Source organism: Podarcis liolepis (assembly GCF_965112155.1).
Source record: "Podarcis liolepis genome assembly, chromosome: 5".
Lineage (NCBI taxonomy): Eukaryota > Metazoa > Chordata > Lepidosauria > Squamata > Lacertidae > Podarcis > Podarcis liolepis.
Genome location: NC_139556.1, coordinates 8,264,094 through 8,282,958, shown reverse-complemented (window position 1 = coordinate 8,282,958; position 18,865 = coordinate 8,264,094). Strand labels below are relative to the sequence as shown.

General features: G+C 48.0%; 1 protein-coding gene across 3 annotated transcripts in view; it reads left to right on the top strand.

The window, feature by feature from the left end:
- The first annotated feature begins 763 nt into the window (after positions 1-763).
- The window catches only part of DYRK4 (dual specificity tyrosine phosphorylation regulated kinase 4), a 58,238-nt gene continuing 40,136 nt past the window's right edge, over positions 764-18,865 (top strand). Inside the window, exons 1-5 of one of the 3 annotated variants that reach the window (XM_083503340.1) lie at positions 764-1,276; positions 9,584-9,683; positions 11,408-11,492; positions 13,782-13,873; positions 16,366-16,503. In XM_083503340.1, coding sequence (XP_083359466.1) covers positions 987-1,276; positions 9,584-9,683; positions 11,408-11,492; positions 13,782-13,873; positions 16,366-16,503 — 705 coding nt within the window. In that variant the 5' untranslated portion in view covers positions 764-986. The remainder of the gene's footprint in view (positions 1,277-9,583; positions 9,684-11,407; positions 11,493-13,781; positions 13,874-16,365; positions 16,504-18,865) is intronic. The other 2 variants (XM_083503339.1, XM_083503338.1) reach the window with 2 other exon arrangements.

Below are 18,865 nucleotides of genomic sequence, written 5' to 3'. Positions count from 1 at the left end.
TGTCTTGCCAGAGTGGTGCATGCTCTAGTTATCTCCTACTTGGACCACTGCAATGTGCTCTATGTTGGGCTACCTTTGAAGGGGACCCGGAAACTGCAATTAATCCAGAATGCGGCAGCTAGACTGGTGACTGGGAGTGGCCGCCGGGACCACATAACACCGGTCCTGAGAGATCTGCATTGGCTCCCAGTACCTCGGTCCTGTATACCTGAAGGAGCGTCTCCACCCCCATCATTCAGCCCAGACATTGAGATCCATCTCCAAGGGCCTTCTGGTGGTTCCCTCACTGTGAGAAGTGAGGTTACAGGGAACCAGACAGAGGGCCTTCTCGGTAGTGGCGCCTGCCCTGTGGAACGCCCTCCCTTCAGATGTGAAGGAAATAAGCAGCTATCTTCTCTTTAAAAGACATCTGAAGGCAGCCCTGTTTAGGGAAGTTTTTAATATTTGATGCTGTATTGTTTTCAACACTTGATTGGAAGCCGCCCTGAGTGGCTGGGGAGACAGCCAGATGGGTGGGGTATAAATAATAAATTATTATTATTAATGAACGAAAAGATCTTCACTTGGCACCCAGAGACACCAAGATGATGCCAGGCAAGCAGCCTGAGGAAGGCTGGTCAGGTGTGCTACTTCTGAAAAGGCCCTCTTCCTGCCCACTGCTTCCGTATGTCTAATGTTGACAGGCAGTTTCGTGAAGCGCAATCACCGTATCTTCAGGAATTCCAACCTTACATGTGTGACACTGTTACATCACAGACACTGCAAAATTCTACTGGTCTGTCATGTACCCTCTATATCCCACTGTTCTCTCTGGATGCTATAAATACTGGGGGGGTGGGGGGGATAGAAAAATTGGCAAAACCGAAAGGTTACATTAGGATGCCGCTACTTTGATTTGTGTACGTGCCGAGTTCACTTGGTAGCTGGCATTCTGGTGCCTCGTTGACGTTTGCCATTCTTGGAATGAGCTCTTGAGCGTAGTGGGAATGCCACAGAAAAAGAAGCTATCACTCATTGAGCAAAACAAGCAAAGAGCTGCTGAGTACAAGTTGGAGACAGGCGACTATCAAGACAGGACTGGTGCCCCGAGAACTGTTGCTTGCCCTACTCCATGCAACCTGAGTCTCTCTGGGGCTCCCAGTGTGGAAACTGGTGATTCGTTGGAAATCTCATGGAAGACTTTTCTCTCTGTGTTAAGGTCAATGGAGGAATGTTCGGAAAACAAGATGAATGCCTTAGTTCCTCAGCTCATAACATCTCAGCCAGTTCTGTCGAGGTAGGAAAATTCATTCATTGTGTCTAGGTTTCTCCTACACCATCCATTTTGTGCGGCTTTCACAAACTTTCATTCCAGAACAGGAATTTTAAAATGGGCAAAACTCTATAGATTCATTCGTTAACATCCTATTATGAGCAATGGTAACACACAGACAGTACAGTGGTACCTCAGGTTAAGTACTTAATTCGTTCCGGAGGTCTGTACTTAACCTGAAACTGTTCTTAACCTGAAGCACCACTTTAGCTAATGGGGCCTCCTGCTGCTGCTGCGCCGCTGGAGCCCGATTTCTTTTCTCATCCTGAAGCAAAGTTCTTAACCTGAAGCACTATTTCTGGGTTCACTGAGTCTGTAACCTGAAGTGTATGTAACATGAGGTACCACTGTAATAGACTCCCCCCAACATGTTAGTAGAACTGAGAATATTTCAAACTGCCCAGGGTAATGCAGAGGCATGCAAAATCGCTTTAGGGGAGGCTGAGACCAGAAGTCTTTCACATTCACAATCCTCTTTTCCCTGCTGAGTTACCTTTCATCAGCAGTTTAACTCATTCCTCCCATGTGATTCCTGTGACAATTGGCACCAGGCTTAAGAGCAGCATGGGTGGCAGTTCTCAGAAGGCTTATGAGAGGGAAAGTATAAAGCTTTCTGCTTCCTGTGATGTCCCTTGTGCTGCTCAGCTGACTGGGGAACAGCTGAAAGGGCTGAAAAGGAAACTGGACTTCAAGGAGGGGGCCAGAATGAATCCTTTTCCTTGGACCCCACTCCCTCTTTCTGATCTTTTGTGCCATGTAAGGTTAGGTAGTGGGCCAGAAGCAACAAAATGCAGCTATGTCCATTCTCCAAGGCTTATATTGGCTGAGGATGTGCACAATCCCTTCTTTGTGGAATAGATTATGTGCACATTCTCACTTAATGCTCACCACGGCCAGTTCTTATGAACAGTACCCCTAACATATACTAAAGAAGCGTGCATGCACACAAAAGCTCATACCAATAACAAACTTAGTTGGTCTCTAAGGTGCTACTGGAAGGAATTTTTTAATTTTGTTTCGACTATGGCAGACCAACACGGCTTCCTACCTGTAAACATATACTTATAAGTTGCACTGGGGGCTGCTTCACACACCATGCAAAGGAGATCGAGATCAGCCACTGAGTGCAGAACTTCATAAAAGGTAAAGGGACCCCTGACCGTTAGGTCCAGTCGCGGACTACTCTGGGGTTGCGGTGCTCATCTTGCTTTATTGGCCAAGGGAGCCGGCGTACAGCTTCCGGGTCATGTGGCCAGCATGATTAAGCCGCTTCTGGCGAACCAGAGTAGCGCACGGAAATGCTGTTTACCTTCCCGCTGGAGTGGTACCTATTTATCTACTTGCACGTTGACGTGCTTTCAAACTGCTAGGGTGGCAGGAGAAGGGACCGAGCAACGGGAGCTCACCCCGTCACAGGGATTCCAACTGCCGACCTTCTGATCGGCAAGCCCTAGGCTCTGTGGTTTAGACTATTGCACCACCTGCGTCCCACGCAGAACTCCATGCTTGGTGCCAAATAAGGGATTCTCAGGTTGCAGTTGCACCCTGGCAGATTTGTGGACAACATGCAAATGTGGCATGGAAGTGCAGGGAGTCTGCGAGTTCTGTCGGGGAGAAATGACAGTGAGTTGCTTAAAAATCCTATTTCTGCTCCTTTTCCCTTGCAGTCCTTTGAGCGATTGCAGAAGAAAAGCAGCAGCTGGAGGAATGTTGAAAGCCACCATTTTGCCCTTGCAAATCCCCTCTCCCTGCTGCTTTGCACATTAGCAGCAAGCAGATGGTTGGATTGTTGCCACTGAAAGCATTGTACTACCCCCAGTCAGCTAGTACTGGGTCCCAGGATTGTACATGAACTGGCAAAGTTGTTTACATTTTTACTTGTTACTTGCATCAGGATGGAGGTCTTGAAATTTAGTTGCTCCTAACCTCCTCTTAAGGACGCGGGTGGCGCTGTGGGTTAAATCACAGAGCCTAGGACTTGCCAATCAGAAGGTCGGCGGTTCGAATCCCCGCGACGGGGTGAGCTCCCGTTGCTCGGCCCCTGCTCCCGCCAACCTAGCAGTTCGAAAGCACATCAAAGTGCAAGTAGATAAATAGGTACCACTCCAGCGGGAAGGTAAACGGCCTTTCCGTACGCTGCTCTGGTTCGCCAGAAGCGGCTTAGTCATGCTGGCCACATGACCCAGAAGCTGTACGCCGGTTCCCTCAGCCAATAAAGCGAGACGAGCGCCGCAACCCCAGAGTTGGCCACGACTGGACCTAATGGTCAGGGGTCCCTTTACCTTTAATCTCCTCTTGACTTCTGCTGACTTCTTATTCCTGCTGCCAATGGAAACATTTACGTAGGTAAGGCCTGCATTCCCAAGAACGGACGCTTAGGATGAAAGGAAAGTGTTATGTAGTGTAGTTTCACCCTGGGCCAACAGGGGGATACTGTATATAGTTTTCACTCAGGTCTGTAGATAGTTTTCACTCAGGTCCGTGGCAGTTATTTTAGGCGGGAACTCTGGGCTGTTGTGGTTACAATGTTGACAGCCGGCTCCCTATAAATACAGGCCGGCTGAGCTGTTCGCTCTCAGTTCTATTCCAGCTTACCTTAATAAAGAGCTACTTGAAGAAATCGCTGTGCCGGCTGCTATGTCAACCCACGACTTAACACTGGCGACGAGGATGGGATGGATGGACATCAGAGCACAGCCAGATGCGGCCAGCCTCTGAACTGAGCTGAATCACTGAGCTGAATCACAGAGCGAAATCACTGAGCGAAATCACTGGGCAGAACCAATTCAGAGCTGACTGTTCTGGCTAGAGCACTGTGTTCCATCCATCGCCCTTCACGCCGGCATCGGAATCATGGCTTCACTTGTGCCTCTACCGCCTTTTGCGCCAGCCTCTGAATCATGGGACTCCTACCTCGCTCGGTTCGACTGCTACCTCCAAGCCAACGAGCTGACAGAAGTATCACAGGAACGGAAGCGGGGCCTATTCCTCAGCCTCTGTGGGCCTGAGGTGTTTGAGACGGCCCGAGCGTTGGTTGCGCCTGAAGCAGTCCAGGCAACACCATGGGACACGATCCAAGAGAAGCTCCGCAACCACTACGCACCAAAGCCGTCCAAGATTGCTGCCCGCCATGCGTTCTACCACCGGAACCAGGCAGAGGGGGAGTCAATCAACAACTACACCACCGCCCTGCGACAGGCTGCAATGCACTGTGAGTTCCGAGACTTAGACGATGCCCTGATGGATCGAATCGTCTGCGGGGTCCGGGACATCCATCTGCAACGGCGCCTCCTAGCCAAGCCAGACCTCACGCTACAGAAAGCCATTGAGGAGGCTGTGGCCTCAGAAGCTGCTGAACGCTCCGCCCAGGAGATCCGCAAGTCCAGCAGCCCGCGTCTTGCTAGGGAGCCAGTTCCGGTGCATCATGAAGAGGCCAGCAGTGATGAGGCATCCTCCAGTGAAGACGATGACGTGCACCAGACAAAGCGGGAGCGCAGGAAGTTCCAACAGAAGTCCAAGGGCCAACCGGAATGTGCTGGCTGCGGAGGCAACCATTCCCGTGCCAAGTGTCGATTCAGAGACGCCATCTGTAGGAAGTGTTCCAGAAGGGGCCACATCGCTAAGGTCTGCCGATCGGCTCCGTCTGACATCCCCCCTTCATCGACTCGCAAGTCCAAGTCTTCACTCCAGTCTGCCAAGGAAAGTTGTTTTGCTCTCACCAACTGCCGCTGCCCGTCTGGAACCACGATTGGCCAAACCGACTCGCCTACGCGACGCAAGCTGAACGTCACGGTGCTCATTGAAGGAGCTCCATGTGACATGGAGATCGACACCGGGTCTGCCCTGTCCATCGTGTCATGGAGCACCATCAAAAGACTGGTACCCAGAGTGTCCAAAAGGCAACTCGACTCTCACCGCGTACACCTGAGAGACTACCAGGGAAACGACATTCCCGTGGTGGGCGTTGGCCGGTTCCGGATCGCCTTCAAGGATTTTTCGGGCCTGCTCCGGTTGGTGGTGGTCGAAGGTCAGCGGCCAAGCCTCCTAGGGCTAGACTGGTTTGATGCCCTCGGCCTGGAAGTCACCGGCATCAACTGCATCTCTAACGCAGAGACTGAGGGTCTGGTCAAAGACTTTGCCGAGGTTTTTGACGGCACCTTGGGCCAATATACAGGTACGCCCATCTCCTTTAGCCTTGATCCACAAGTCGCCCCCATCAAGCTAAAGCCACGCCGGGTTCCCTTTGCTCTCAAGGCTAAGGTGGACGAACAACTGGACAAACTGATCGCCCAAGGAGTTTTGGAGCCGGTTGACCACGCAAAGTGGGAAACCCCCATCGTCACGCCTGTCAAGCCAGATGGGTCGGTGAGAATCTGCGCTGACTACAAGTGCACGATCAACAAGGCACTTCAGCAGCACGCTTATCCGGTTCCTGTTGTCCAACACCTGCTGCATTCCCTGGGTGAGGGTAAGGTCTTCGCTAAGCTGGACCTTGCCCAAGCCTATCAACAACTGCCAGTCGATGATGCCACTGCTGAAGCCCAGACGATCGTCACCCACCGGGGGGCTTTCCGTTGCCGCCGGTTGCAGTTCGGGGTGAGTGTGGCTCCTGGCATCTTCCAAAGCCTTATGGAGCGTCTCCTGCAAGGGCTTCCGGGCGTGGTTCCATATTTTGATGACGTCTTGGTGTCTGCAGACTCACACCAGCAGCTGTTCGAGCGCCTCCGTGCCGTGCTGACCAGGTTCCAGGAGGCCGGGCTCAAGGTAAAGAGGGACAAGTGCCAGATCGCCGTTCCACAGGTAGAGTTCCTGGGCTATCTTATCGATGCCTCCGGTCTTCATCCAACCACATCCAAGATCCGCGCTATCCAGCAGGCCCCCACCCCAAAGAACAAAACGGAGTTGCAGGCATTCCTGGGGCTGCTGAACTTTTATAACATGTTCCTGCCCCACAAAGCCACAGTGGCTGAGCCTCTTCACCGACTCCTTAGCACTAAGACGCCTTGGGCCTGGGGTCATCGGGAGACGGCAGCCTTCAACGCGGTCAAGGCTCTCCTTTCTTCAGACAGTGTGCTGGTACAGTACAGTGAATCCAGGCCGCTGGTCCTTGCCTGCGACGCCTCACCTTTTGGCATCGGTGCTGTCCTTAGTCACCGTTTTCCAGATGGAAGAGAAGCACCGCTCGCCTACTTTTCCAGGACACTATCTCCAACGGAACGGAATTACAGCCAGCTCGACAAGGAGGCATTGGCACTTGTGGCTGGAGTGAAGAGGTTCCATGAATACCTCTATGGCAGGGTTTTTGACCTCATCACTGACCACAAGCCACTCCTGGGCCTCCTCGCCGGTGATCGTCCAACTCCACCGGTCCTCTCACCACGCATGCTGCGATGGACTGTTTTCCTGGCTGCCTACCACTACCGGCTCATCCATCGCCCGGGGAAATCGATGGGCCATGCCGACGCCCTCAGCCGTTGCCCTCTTCCAGCATTTGTGGAAGACCCGGCTCCAGCTTCATCGCTCCTTCTGATTGAGGATCTTCCGGCAGCGCCTGTATCGGCTGCCACTGTGGCCTCCGCATCTGCCCAGGATCGCACCATCAGCCGGGTGCTCAACTGGGTGTGGAGGGGGTGGCCACAAGGGCCTTTTGCATCGGAGTTCCAGCCCTTCGCAACCAGACAACATGAACTCTCAGCTCATCGCGGCTGCCTGCTGTGGGGAGACCGCGTCGTGATTCCCCAGGGACTCCGTCAGCGCGTCCTGGAGGCTCTGCACGTTGGCCACCCGGGAATTGTCAAAATGAAGGCGTTGGCTCGGTGTTACGTCTGGTGGCCTAATATGGACGATGCCATCACTGCCTGGGTGTCCGCCTGTCAAGCGTGCCAGGAGTCGAGGCCTGCACCACCGGCAGCTAAGGGACACACCTGGGAGACGCCAAAGACACCCTGGTCGAGGGTGCACATCGATCTGGCTGGCCCCTTTCACGGCCGGACCTTTATGGTAGTGGTGGACGCCTATTCCAAATGGCTGGAGGTCGCCCTGATGCCCTCCACCACTACCGAAGCTGTCATCCGGGTGCTGCGAGGCCTGTTTGCAACGCATGGGTGTCCTGATGTCCTTGTCTCTGACAACGGACCGCAGTTCACGTCAGGCACGTTTGAGCGGTATCTTTTGGGACTGGGCATCCACCATGCCCTAACGGCACCCTTTCATCCATCCAGCAACGGGCAAGCGGAAAGAATGGTGCGCTCGACAAAAGAGGCACTGGCGCGCCTGGACCGGGGAGACTGGCATGAGCGGGTCGCCGAATACTTGTTCGTGCAACACATCACCCCTCATGCGGCCACAGGGAGGAGTCCTGCTGAACTGCTTATGGGCCGCCGCCTCAGGTCACCGCTCGACCGGCTACACCCAGACTTTGCCGTGGCTGAACCCCCAGGCTGTGCCAACGCACCACGGTCATTTGTCCCAGGAAACCAGGTCTTTGCCCGGAACTATGTGGGGGACATCCCTTGGGTGCCAGCCACAGTAGTGGGAGTCACTGGACCTCGCTCATACCAGGTGGCACTCGAAGACGGACGCTTGTGGCGACGGCACATAGACCAGCTTAGGCGCAGGGTTGGGGACTTGGACACTACCGAGGTGCCCCCAACTGCGCTTGCGGCTCCAGAAGAGACACGTACAGATGGCGAGGCCCCACCTACACCTCCCTCGCAAACTGCCAGCGTGGAGCCGAACCAAGCCGTTTCAGAACAGACTCAGACCACTCCACTTGCGGAGGCTCCACCCACAGCAGCGGATCCAGGGGAGTTGGTCCCAACGCCACCTAGGGTCGCACCACAGCCTCAGCGAGAACTGTGTGGCCCTCCGGACTTGGCTACCAGTCCCCGGCGGTCTGGCTTGGATGTAGTGTAGTTTCACCCTGGGCCAACAGGGGGATACTGTATATAGTTTTCACTCAGGTCTGTAGATAGTTTTCACTCAGGTCCGCGGCAGTTATTTTAGGCGGGAACTCTGGGCTGTTGTGGTTACAATGTTGACAGCCGGCTCCCTATAAATACAGGCCGGCTGAGCTGTTCGCTCTCAGTTCTATTCCAGCTTACCTTAATAAAGAGCTACTTGAAGAAATCGCTGTGCCGGCTGCTATGTCAACCCACGACTTAACAGAAAGGACCACAGGTATTCTCGACAATGGCATGGCGGTGTTAATCCCCCCTTGGTGCCCATGGGTATATTATTTGTCTCTGAGATACCAAGAAGGATGTGTCCCAACAGCAGCTGGAGGAAGGCATTGTTCGCTTCCTGCTCTTGAGTCTCAACCGAGGCAGCAAGCAAGGAAAGAGTAGCACTGAGTCCCCCCTTTAAACATATTTGGATCTGCGTTGGGGGTGTTGTGGACGCGATGGAGGGTAGGGTTCACCTGAGAAGGAGAATGTGAGCTTCTAAAATATGAGGGAAACTGAATTAAAGTGTGTAGGAAGCTGAGCGTACTGCCGTTGCTGAGGAAGGAAATAGGCTATTTGAATCATAGAATGGTCCACGTTTTCCTGGTTTTCTTGGTGAGCTCTGAACTATTGCTGGTCATGCATTAATAGCAAAGTTTGATTTTTAAATATTAACAGTGATAATAGGAAGGACACTTCCAGTTGTGTTATGTACGGAAGTTCTCACGCTGGGCCAGCAGGAGGATACTGTAGATAGTTTTCACTCAGGTCCACATATGCAAATAAGGGATCGAAAGTGACGTTCAGTGATTGGATAGTTACAGAAAATGGTTACTATTGCGTTCTAGTGGAGCTCTATATAAGCAGGCTGGCTGAACCCTTCAGTTCAGTTCTGTTCTGGCCTGTGAATAAACAAGAGGTGTTTGAAAAATCGCTGTGTCGTCTGATATGTTCACCCACAACTTAACAAGCTGCTTACTAAAAAGAACAAAGCGTCAGTGAAAACGTGCAAGTTCAACTAATCATTTTCTCTCCCCCCCCCCATCCTTATTTCCTGACATACCCCAGATTATATAACCTATGTTCCTGCAAAATATTCCTTCCTTTTAGTTAAACTTTTATTGTCCTAGCTGGCTACATGGCTACTGATTCTTATCTTATTTTACTTTTAATATATATTATCCTTTCTACATTAAAAAAAAACTCTTCTAAGCATGGTACAGTACAAATTATTTCCCCAAACTATTTCAGCTTATATTTCTAAATCTAGAATAACGTTGTTCCTACAATGTTTGCATGATTAATTTTCTCCATGTTTTCTCTAAAGGAAGAAGATTGTCACCAAGGCTGAAAAAATAAGAAAAGGCAGATCAAGTGCGCTCCCTGTTATACTGAAGCCTGGAGAAAAAACAAATGCCTACCAAAAGGTAAGCAAAACTAATGTTGCAGCAGTTGTATACCTTTTATTTCCCCCATTAAAAGGTAAAGGGACCCCTGACCATTAGGTCCAGTCGTGACCGACTCTGGGGTTGCAGCGCTCATCTCGCTTTACTGGCCGAGGGAGCCAGTATACAGCTTCCAGGTCATGTGGCCAGCATGACGAAGCCGCTTCTGGCGAACCAGAGCAGCGCACGGAAACACCGTTTACCTTCCCGCCACAGCGGTAACTATTTATCTACTTGCACTTTGAGGTGCTTTCGAACTGCTAGGTGGGCAGGAGCAGGGACCGAGCAATGGGAGCTCACCCCATCGTGGGGATTCAAACCACCGACCTTCTGATCAGTAAGTCCTAGGCTCTGTGGTTTAACCCACAGCGCCACCTGTGTCCCGTTTCCCCATTTAGCACAATATATATAACAGGATTATGGATCCTCAGCCTCAGCAAACTTTTTCAGCAGGCGACCGGTCCAATGTCCTTCAGACCTTGTGGGGGGCCGGACTATATTTTTTTGGGAAATGAATGAATTCCTATACCCCACAAATAACCCAGAGATGCATTTTAAATAAAAGCACACATTCTACTCATGTAAAAACACGCTGATTCCCGGACTGTCCGTGGTCTGGATTTAGGTGATTGGGCTGCATCCTGCCCACGGGCCTTAGGTTGCCTACCCCTTTTCCAAAATTGCCTGTTCCTTTTTCAAAATATGTTTCTAGTCCAGCTGTCAACTTTCCCCTTTTTTGTGGGAAATTCCCTTATTTCAGTGCCGTTTCCCGCTGCTATCCTGGATTGTTAGATTGTTAGATATCCCGTAGACTGTCCCCGGGACAGGTGAGGCTGCTAATCCCTTATTTTCAAATCCGAAAATTGACAGCTATGCCTCATCAGCTGCAAGGTGCCTGGAAATGTACTAAGGGGAATTCCAGGTGACAGGGCATCCCAGTACCCCGACTCACAGAATAAAGAATGCATCTCATTAGACTTACCATCACATGGCTACGAGGCAAGGACTCCCTGCATTTCCAAGACTAGTACAGTGGTACCTCGGGTTAAGAACTTAATTTGTTCCGGAGGTCCGTTCTTAACCTGAAACTGTTCTTAACCTGAGGTACCACTTTAGCTAATGAGGCCTCCCACTGCTGCTGCGCAATTTCTATTCTCATCCTGAAGCAAAGTTCTTAACCCGAGGTAATATTTCTGGGTTAGCGGAGTCTGTAACCTGAAGCGTATGTAACCCGAGGTACCACTGTACTCTGGTAACGCAGCTCTTTCCTTAGGACCTAAAGTGTGCGGAAAGAGTTAATCACCACTTCTCAGGTTCAGGCTATAAGAAGAAATGTCAATTAAACATTAGAAATAACTTCCTAGCCATGTGAGTGGTTTGACAGTAGAACAGGCTGCCTCAGAAAGACTCTCCTCCATTGCAAGCTTTTAAGCAGAGACTGGGTGGCCACCTATCAGTGGGTTTCTTATACTGGCGAGGAGCTAGACTATAGGACCTTTGCGGTCCTTTCCAGTTGTATGATTCTACACGTTGCTCTCAGGCTGTTTGGAGCTAGAATAGGGTCTATTTGTGCTAATTAGCGAAAAAAATTACGTTGCACCAGTGCTTTTGCCTGATAATCTGTTACTTTTCCACTGGAGAACATTCATGTATACAGGAAATCTCTGGCTATATTGTACATTCCTTCTCCGTGTTCTTTCTTACAGGAAAGGGAACGGAGTGCTGTTGTTCACAGCTCAAAGCAAGATGGAGAAAAAATTAGAATTGGATCAGGCCAGCCCGATCCCTGCGGTAAGCAAAGCTTAGGTTGTAAGCCTCTTCTGTTTTGAAATGAAAGTTGTCCTCCGTAGGAGCTTTCGTCAAACAGCTTAGGTAAACATCAGAAAAACCGCAAAGGTTCCTGTGAATCTGCTCACTGCATGCTTGACAGAACTCAACAAACATAGCATATAGGATTCAGCTGGATCTCTGGGAAGTAGACCAATGCATGTGAAAGTGAGGCCAGAATTTGCATCCTGTTGAAGAGCTGGTTGGTGTACTCTTCATATGTCTATGAGGCATCTGTTAAGTTGTGGGTGAACATATCAGACGTCACAGCGATCCTTCAAACAGCTCTTGTTTATTCACAGGCCAGAACAGAACTGAACTGAAGGGTTCAGTCAGCCTGCTTATATAGAGCTCCAGTACCACGCAACTGTAACAACTTTCTGTAACTATCCAATCACTGAACATCACTTTCGATCCCTTATTTGCATACGTGGACCTGAACTATCTACAGTATCCCCCTGAAACTTGAAGTTTTAAGTAAAACTTACCAGATGGACCTCACACCTGAGATGACAAACTATCTCATAAGGAAATAATAATAATAATAATAATAATAATAATAATAATAATAATAATAATAATAATAATTATTATTATTATTATTATTATTTATTTCTACCCCGCCCATCTGGGTGGGTTTCCCTAGCCACTCTGGGCGGCTTCCAACAGAACATTAAAAGCAGAATAAAACTTCAAACACTAAAAACTTCCCTAAACAGGGCTGCCTTCAGATGTCTTCTAAATGGAAGATAAAGTCATTTCCCTTCCCAGGGAAATGGAGTTGTGGGCTGGGCATGAGCCCGCCCTGTGCACGGGGGTGTGGCTAGCCCCCGCGTCATAGGGAGTCCTCTCTGCGTCACGCCCCAGACCGACCAATCTGGGCGGCCAGGCGGCGTGCTCTATTTAGCAGCCCGTGGGTGGGAATTCGCCCCTTTTTTCATGCTCGTGCAGTTTGGCTCGGGTGGCGGTTAGGCATTGGAGTATTAGATTGGAGGTGAGGGGAGGTCAAGGCCATCACCTACCCCTCCTATTTCAAGGGTATTCCGTTATAGGAATCCGGGGGCGCAATCCTGTCTGAAGTCCAGACGGGGGCTAGGGCCATGACATGACCCCTAGCAGTGACCCTGGGGGAGTTTCTAGTTGATGTGCATCAGCAGGGCTCCCCCTACTGGTGGTTAACTCTTCCAAGACTCCTGCAGGCGGGTAGGAGTCAGATATAGTCGGTTCCAGTGCCTAAGCCAATACCACTCACATTCTGTAACCAATATAGTTGTGACGTTTTTTAGCCTATTAACCTAAAATACTGGTGTCAAGTGGCTTTATTCCAACAAAGGGGGGGGTGCGGGTTCGGGGCCTTGCCGCGCAACTGCAGCTTTTATCTAGGAATGGGATACAGTGAGTTCAGTATGACTGACTGCCAGGTAAGTGTACTTAGATTGTGTTAATAAGATTTAGAATTGCAGCCTTAAGTTGTTTTCATGGGTGCCTGTCTCACCTGCAGTTGCCCCCCCCCCACCATAAACCATAATGCATAGATTCCCATCTTTATTTAATTATTTTTTAAAAACCCAACCTAAGTTCCTAGTGTTATGTACTGAAGTTCTCACCCTTGGCCAGCAGGGGGATACTGTAGATGGTTTTCACTCAGGTCCACATATGCAAATAAGGGATCGAAAGTGACGTTCAGTGATTGGATAGTTACAGAAGGTGTTACAGTTGCGTTGTAGTGGAGCTCTATATAAGCAGGCTGGCTGAACCCTTCAGTTCAGTTCTGTTCTGGCCTGTGAATAAACAAGAGCTGTTCAAAGAATCGCTGTGTCGTCTGATATGTTCACCCACAACTTAACACCTAGTATGGGATGTGGGTGGCTCTGTGGTCTAAACCAGAGAGCCTAGGGCTAGCCTTTACCTAAGTTCCTAGTGTGGGGTAACCTGCCATCTAGGTGCCTTGCAGCTGAGCTCCTGGGTCACTCGCTCCCTGGATCCTGAACCCTCCCCCCCCCAAACTCACAACAATACACATCTGGCCCCTGGGACACTATCTGGAGAATAAAATCTCTCAAGATTGCAAAGTTTGACTCTTCCTGTTTTAGGGAAGGCTTTGGCAGTTACAATGTTCTGCAAACCTGTGGATACTTGCCTAGGAGTAAGTTTCATTGAACACACTGAGTTTTATCTTTAAGTGACAGGCCCAGCAAAACTTAGATATGCCTCCTGTGTAGAAAGACTCCTAACCTATATTTTTCTAAATAGGGAAGACTCCTAAGGGAGACATAGGCCACACAGGAAGCAAAACAAAGATAGATCAAGCATCAAGTGAAGCAGCTTATGCCCAATTACCTTTGGTAAGCAGTCAATTTATAATTATTTATAATGATCCATTGCATACACGAACAATTCATTTGCTAAACTGTATGTTGCACGTCTTCATAGCTACAAATAATGCAAATTTCAAGGCAAGCTGAAATGCATGTGTGTGTGTGTGTGTGTGTGTGTGTGTGTGTGAATGTTGATTTTTAATGATTGATTTTACTGGCTGTCCCTTTGGCATAAATTGCCCAATTACCATCATATTCAGTGTCTTTGGAGAGATGAATTTACCAGCCCATGGGCAGCAAAAATCCATTCCAAACTGTTGACATATGGAATCTCTCCTTCCGATATACTAAATTTAGATCTAATTACAGCAAAAAAGGTCATCAAGCAAAGATTGGAGGAGGTTGATTTGCAACAAAATCTTACTACAGGTGGAGGTACATGTTCCCCGATAAACCAGGGCATTACATTTATGCCCCAGATACCTCGATATTTGTCTACCTTATCGGTTGCGTCGCATAGATTCGCTTTTGTTAGAGCCAGATTTAATGTGTTCCCGTCAAATGTGCTTAGCAATAGATTTTCTAATGGTAAAACCTCTGTTTTATGCGCATGTGACAACAAATCAATAGAATCCCTTCATCATATCTTGTTTAATTGTCCTTTATATACTGTTCCCCGATCAAGGATTCCGAGTTCAATCATTTTGGAAACTCTTGCTAAACCTCCTGAATCACATCTAGCCTATCTACTCCAGGACATTGACTCTTATAGAACATTACAGGTTGCCAGATTCCTGAACTCAGTTCTTTCATATAAAAGACTTCATGGAATGCTGCATGACTATTAAAATCTAGTAAACTCTATCCACCATCTTTATAACCAAGGCCACAATATGGTACATCTAGAGATTGTATGTAATGTGAAGGAGAGTATGCGTTGAAATATTTTAGTTGATATTTTAGAATGTAAAATGCTATTTTATTTATTGATTGGTTTTTACCTTGTGGGCTTATAGCCGAATAAAGTAATTATCTAATAGTAATAGTAATGATTGATTTCTCTGTGTTTTTATAGTGGTTCTAGTTTTTTATCCGTAAGCCTCCTTGAGTCCCATCGGATGAAAATGTGTGTATTAATAATCATAACAATATCTTCCCTTTCAAATGCATCACACCCAGTGAATGGATTAGTAGTGTGCTCACTTGTATGAACAGAAAGGTGGGGGTGACGTGTGAGGGTGTGTGTATGAATAGATTGGGGGTTCAGGGGTCTGTATCACTGCCACCTATCTATTCGTAGAACTAAGCCATGGGTAGGCACACTAAGGCCCTGGGGCCGGATACGGCCCGATCGCCTTCTCAATCCGGCCCGCGGACGGTCCGGGAATCAGCGTGTTTCTACATGAGTAGAATGTGTGCTTTTATTTAAAATGCATCTCTGGGTTATTTGTGGGGCACAGGAATTCATTCATCCCCCCAAAAAATAGTTGCCCCCCCACAAGGTCTGAGGGACAGTAGACTGGTCCCCTGCTGAAAAGGTTTGCTGACCCCTAACTAAGCAGTGGTCAAACACCTAAGAATGGGGGGGGGGGGGATGACAGGAGAAAGAGATAAGTATGATCTGCAGTTATGCTCCCTTCCCTCGGCCAAGGAAGAGCTCTCTTCCTGTACTCCTGTCTAGGTAGCTCCTGGTTTAGGACTGTCCGAATGATGTGTGATTGTGCACACGCCCCCATCATGCCAAAGGGGTGGGGTGGGGCGGGTTTACATGCCCTTCTGCTGACGTGAACAGGGGTCCAGAACAGGGCCCGCCCCTGTTCCCCGCAAAACAAGGGTCACCTGTATTCATTTCCCTCCTTAGAGCTGAGCAGCAGGGGAAAACAGGCTCAGCACATCTTCTCTCCCTCTCCCCATGATTCTGCCGCTTGGCAGGAGGGAAGACTACAATTAATAAGACGTGTGTGAGGCAGGGAAGATTACTACCAAACCCATTCACCTGCCCTGTCTCCTTCCTTCCCTCCCTCCTTGTCGCTCACGTACTCTCGTACACATTTCCCCAAGGCTTGTTTATGACTTGTTGTTGTTGTTTAGTTGTTTAGTCGTTTAGTCATGTCCGACTCTTCGTGACCCCATGGACCAGAGCACACCAGCCACTCCTGTCTTCCACTGCCTCCCGCAGTTTGGTCAAACTCATGCTGGTAGCTTTGAGAACACTATCCAACCATCTCGTCCTCTGCCATCCCCTTCTCCTTGTGCCCTCCATCTTTCCCAACATCAGGGTCTTTTCCAGGGAGCCTTCTCTTCTCAGCTTCATGATCTGTCCTTCCAGTGAGCACTCAATGTTGATTTCCTTCAGAATGGAGAGGTTTGATCTTCTTGCAGTCCATGGGACTCTCAAGAGTCACCTCCAGCACCATAATTCAAAAGCATCTGACCGGGAAATGTTCAAAGTTACCTTTTCAGGGTTTAGAATGTGCACCATAGGAAGCTGCTCATAATTTCTTGGTTTGCTGTTACAGACTCTGCCTGATCCCAAAGCCGTGATCCAAAGACAACGGGAGGTACCTCATTTAATTCCCCAAGAAAACACATCCCTGGCACACAAATTCAAGAAAGGAAACTTAGGGCTGACAAATCATAAAGACCGGCATCCGCAGGTGAGATACATAGGGTTTAATTTATTTTTAGCAGTTCACTCTCTACCTGTTGATCAGATTGCAGTGAAGGGGGAACCTGGCTTGATTGGTCCTGCAACAGAGCTGCTGGTGCTTTCCACAGAAGCATGGGATTGCATCTTGAGGAAGCTTCACTCCAGGGGTGGGTGGGAATGTGTGTATGAAGAGACCCTAATTCACTGTCTTTTAAGTCAGATTGCTTCTTCTCAGATTTGCAGCTGCTTGTGTCTCAATATTTTTGGTATTGTCCACATGGCATCCTCCTCATTCGACTGGCAGCCCCCACTTTTCCCACAGTAAACTCGACCCAAGGAAATTTTGTTAAGCAAAGTTAATTCAACATAAAATTGGGTAGGTGGGTTCTGGTGGGGTTTGCTGTTTGTCACCATGCCCCCAGCAGCTTTGAAGGTCAACAGCTGGCTGGAGAAGATTAGGCCGCAATGGTAAAGGCAGTCCTTGCTTCAAAATAGTAAAGCTTCACTTCAATGGAATGTACTTAGGAATAAACAGCTGTAAGAATGGGAAAGCCTTGGGAAGGAGGGAACTTCAGAAAACACCCAACTGGATTGCCTCCACCCAATTGGTTCTCTGCTCTCTCCTTTGTGAGTGAATCAGTGCCACTCATATCTTGACGCCTGGCTATTCTTTGCTCTCTGACACATAAATGCACATTTTATTTTGAACTTGCTGTTTAAAAATGACTGTTTTTTAAACCTTTACTTTGTACATATTTTTTAAGACTTTTAGAGAGAGAAAACAAGGAGCATATGCACAGATAAATAAATATCTGGGCATGCCAACAAGGGGCCTCAAGCTTCCAGAGCCAGTGTGGTGTAGTGGTTAAGAGCGGTGGACTCGTAATCTGGCGAACCGGGTTCGATTCCCCGCTCCTCCACATGCAGCTGCTGGGTGACCTTGGGCCAGTCACACTTCTTTGAAGTCTCTCAGCCCCACTCACCTCAGAGAGTGTTTGTTGTGGGGGAGGAAGGGAAAGGAGAATGTTAGCCCCTTTGAGACTCCTTCGGGTAGTGATAAAGCGGGATATCAAATCCAGACTCTTCTTCCAGAATTCATTGAGGATGGGGAAGCACTAATTGAGGGAAAGCAAAAACATACGGCACAAAGGCTTCACATCAAGTACCATCCACTAGTGTGGATCGGAAACAATTAGATACATTTTGGAGGCATAAAATGGAAAGTGCTTATGTGTGAACCAAGGCGGACAAATGTTCAGAAACAGCAACCCATGTTCATATTCACATCCGACTTGTGGATGTGTCCTTCGCTATGCAACCATAATAAACTTTAACCTTTCCTTGAGGGCAAAAGTGCTCCATACCTGAACCAACCTTCCCCTTTGGGTTCCCACAACATCTCTGCCATTATGAAGAACATGGCTAGGACTGTAATTGGTCTTAGACCGTAGAGATGGAAGCAGAATTCACTTTCAGTTTATATAGCGGAATTGGGATTTGTTTTATTTTCTATCTCTTGAAAAACAAAGCATTTGCACAAATTCTATATTCCAGTCTAGACTGCATGATTAAAGGGGCATGGTGCCCCAACGCAGTGGAGTTCCATTATGCTCTGACTGACATAGAATTTCTGCCTGCTTCCACAGAACAGTCATCTCAACATAGCCTCAAACCACTTTTCTTGTTCCTTTTCTACGTTTTCTACGAGCAGTTTTCATTTTTTAAAATTTCTTTTTATTGAGTTCTTTTTAAAACAAGAACATAAAGAGTAAAAGAACAAAAACGTACAAACCAAGAAAAAGCAAACAGAACAACACATACAAAGAAAAAACAAACGCAAAACAAACCAACATTGATTCATAATATAACCTTGATTGACTTCCCTCCATCTCAGTTTTGGACTATGTAACCACCATACCTTTCTGCAGTGTTGTTTTATTTATTTTTTATTTTTTTTAATAAATATTTTTATTCAGTTTTTGGACATAAAATAAGAAATCATTTAACAATTACGTAAAAACCCTTCACCAAAGAAATAACAAACAAAAACATACGATTACACCAACAAACAATATAACAAAGCAAAAAGAAAAAAATAGAAAAAACAACTGTTCATAACCCTTTTTTTCTGTATAACTAATTGGACTTCCTCGCATCTCCCTACCGTGCAATCTTAGTATTAAAGATGCCAGCAAATTATTACCTTGATTCATTACTTAATTTATACCTTTCAAATGTTATAATTCTAGACTTCAAGTAGTTTTTATCAGATATTTATAACTTAAATTTAAACATACTATTACTTTAAGTTTCGAACTTTTCTTATATATCACTTAATTTTCTATGTCTTTCAATCGAGTTGCTGGAAC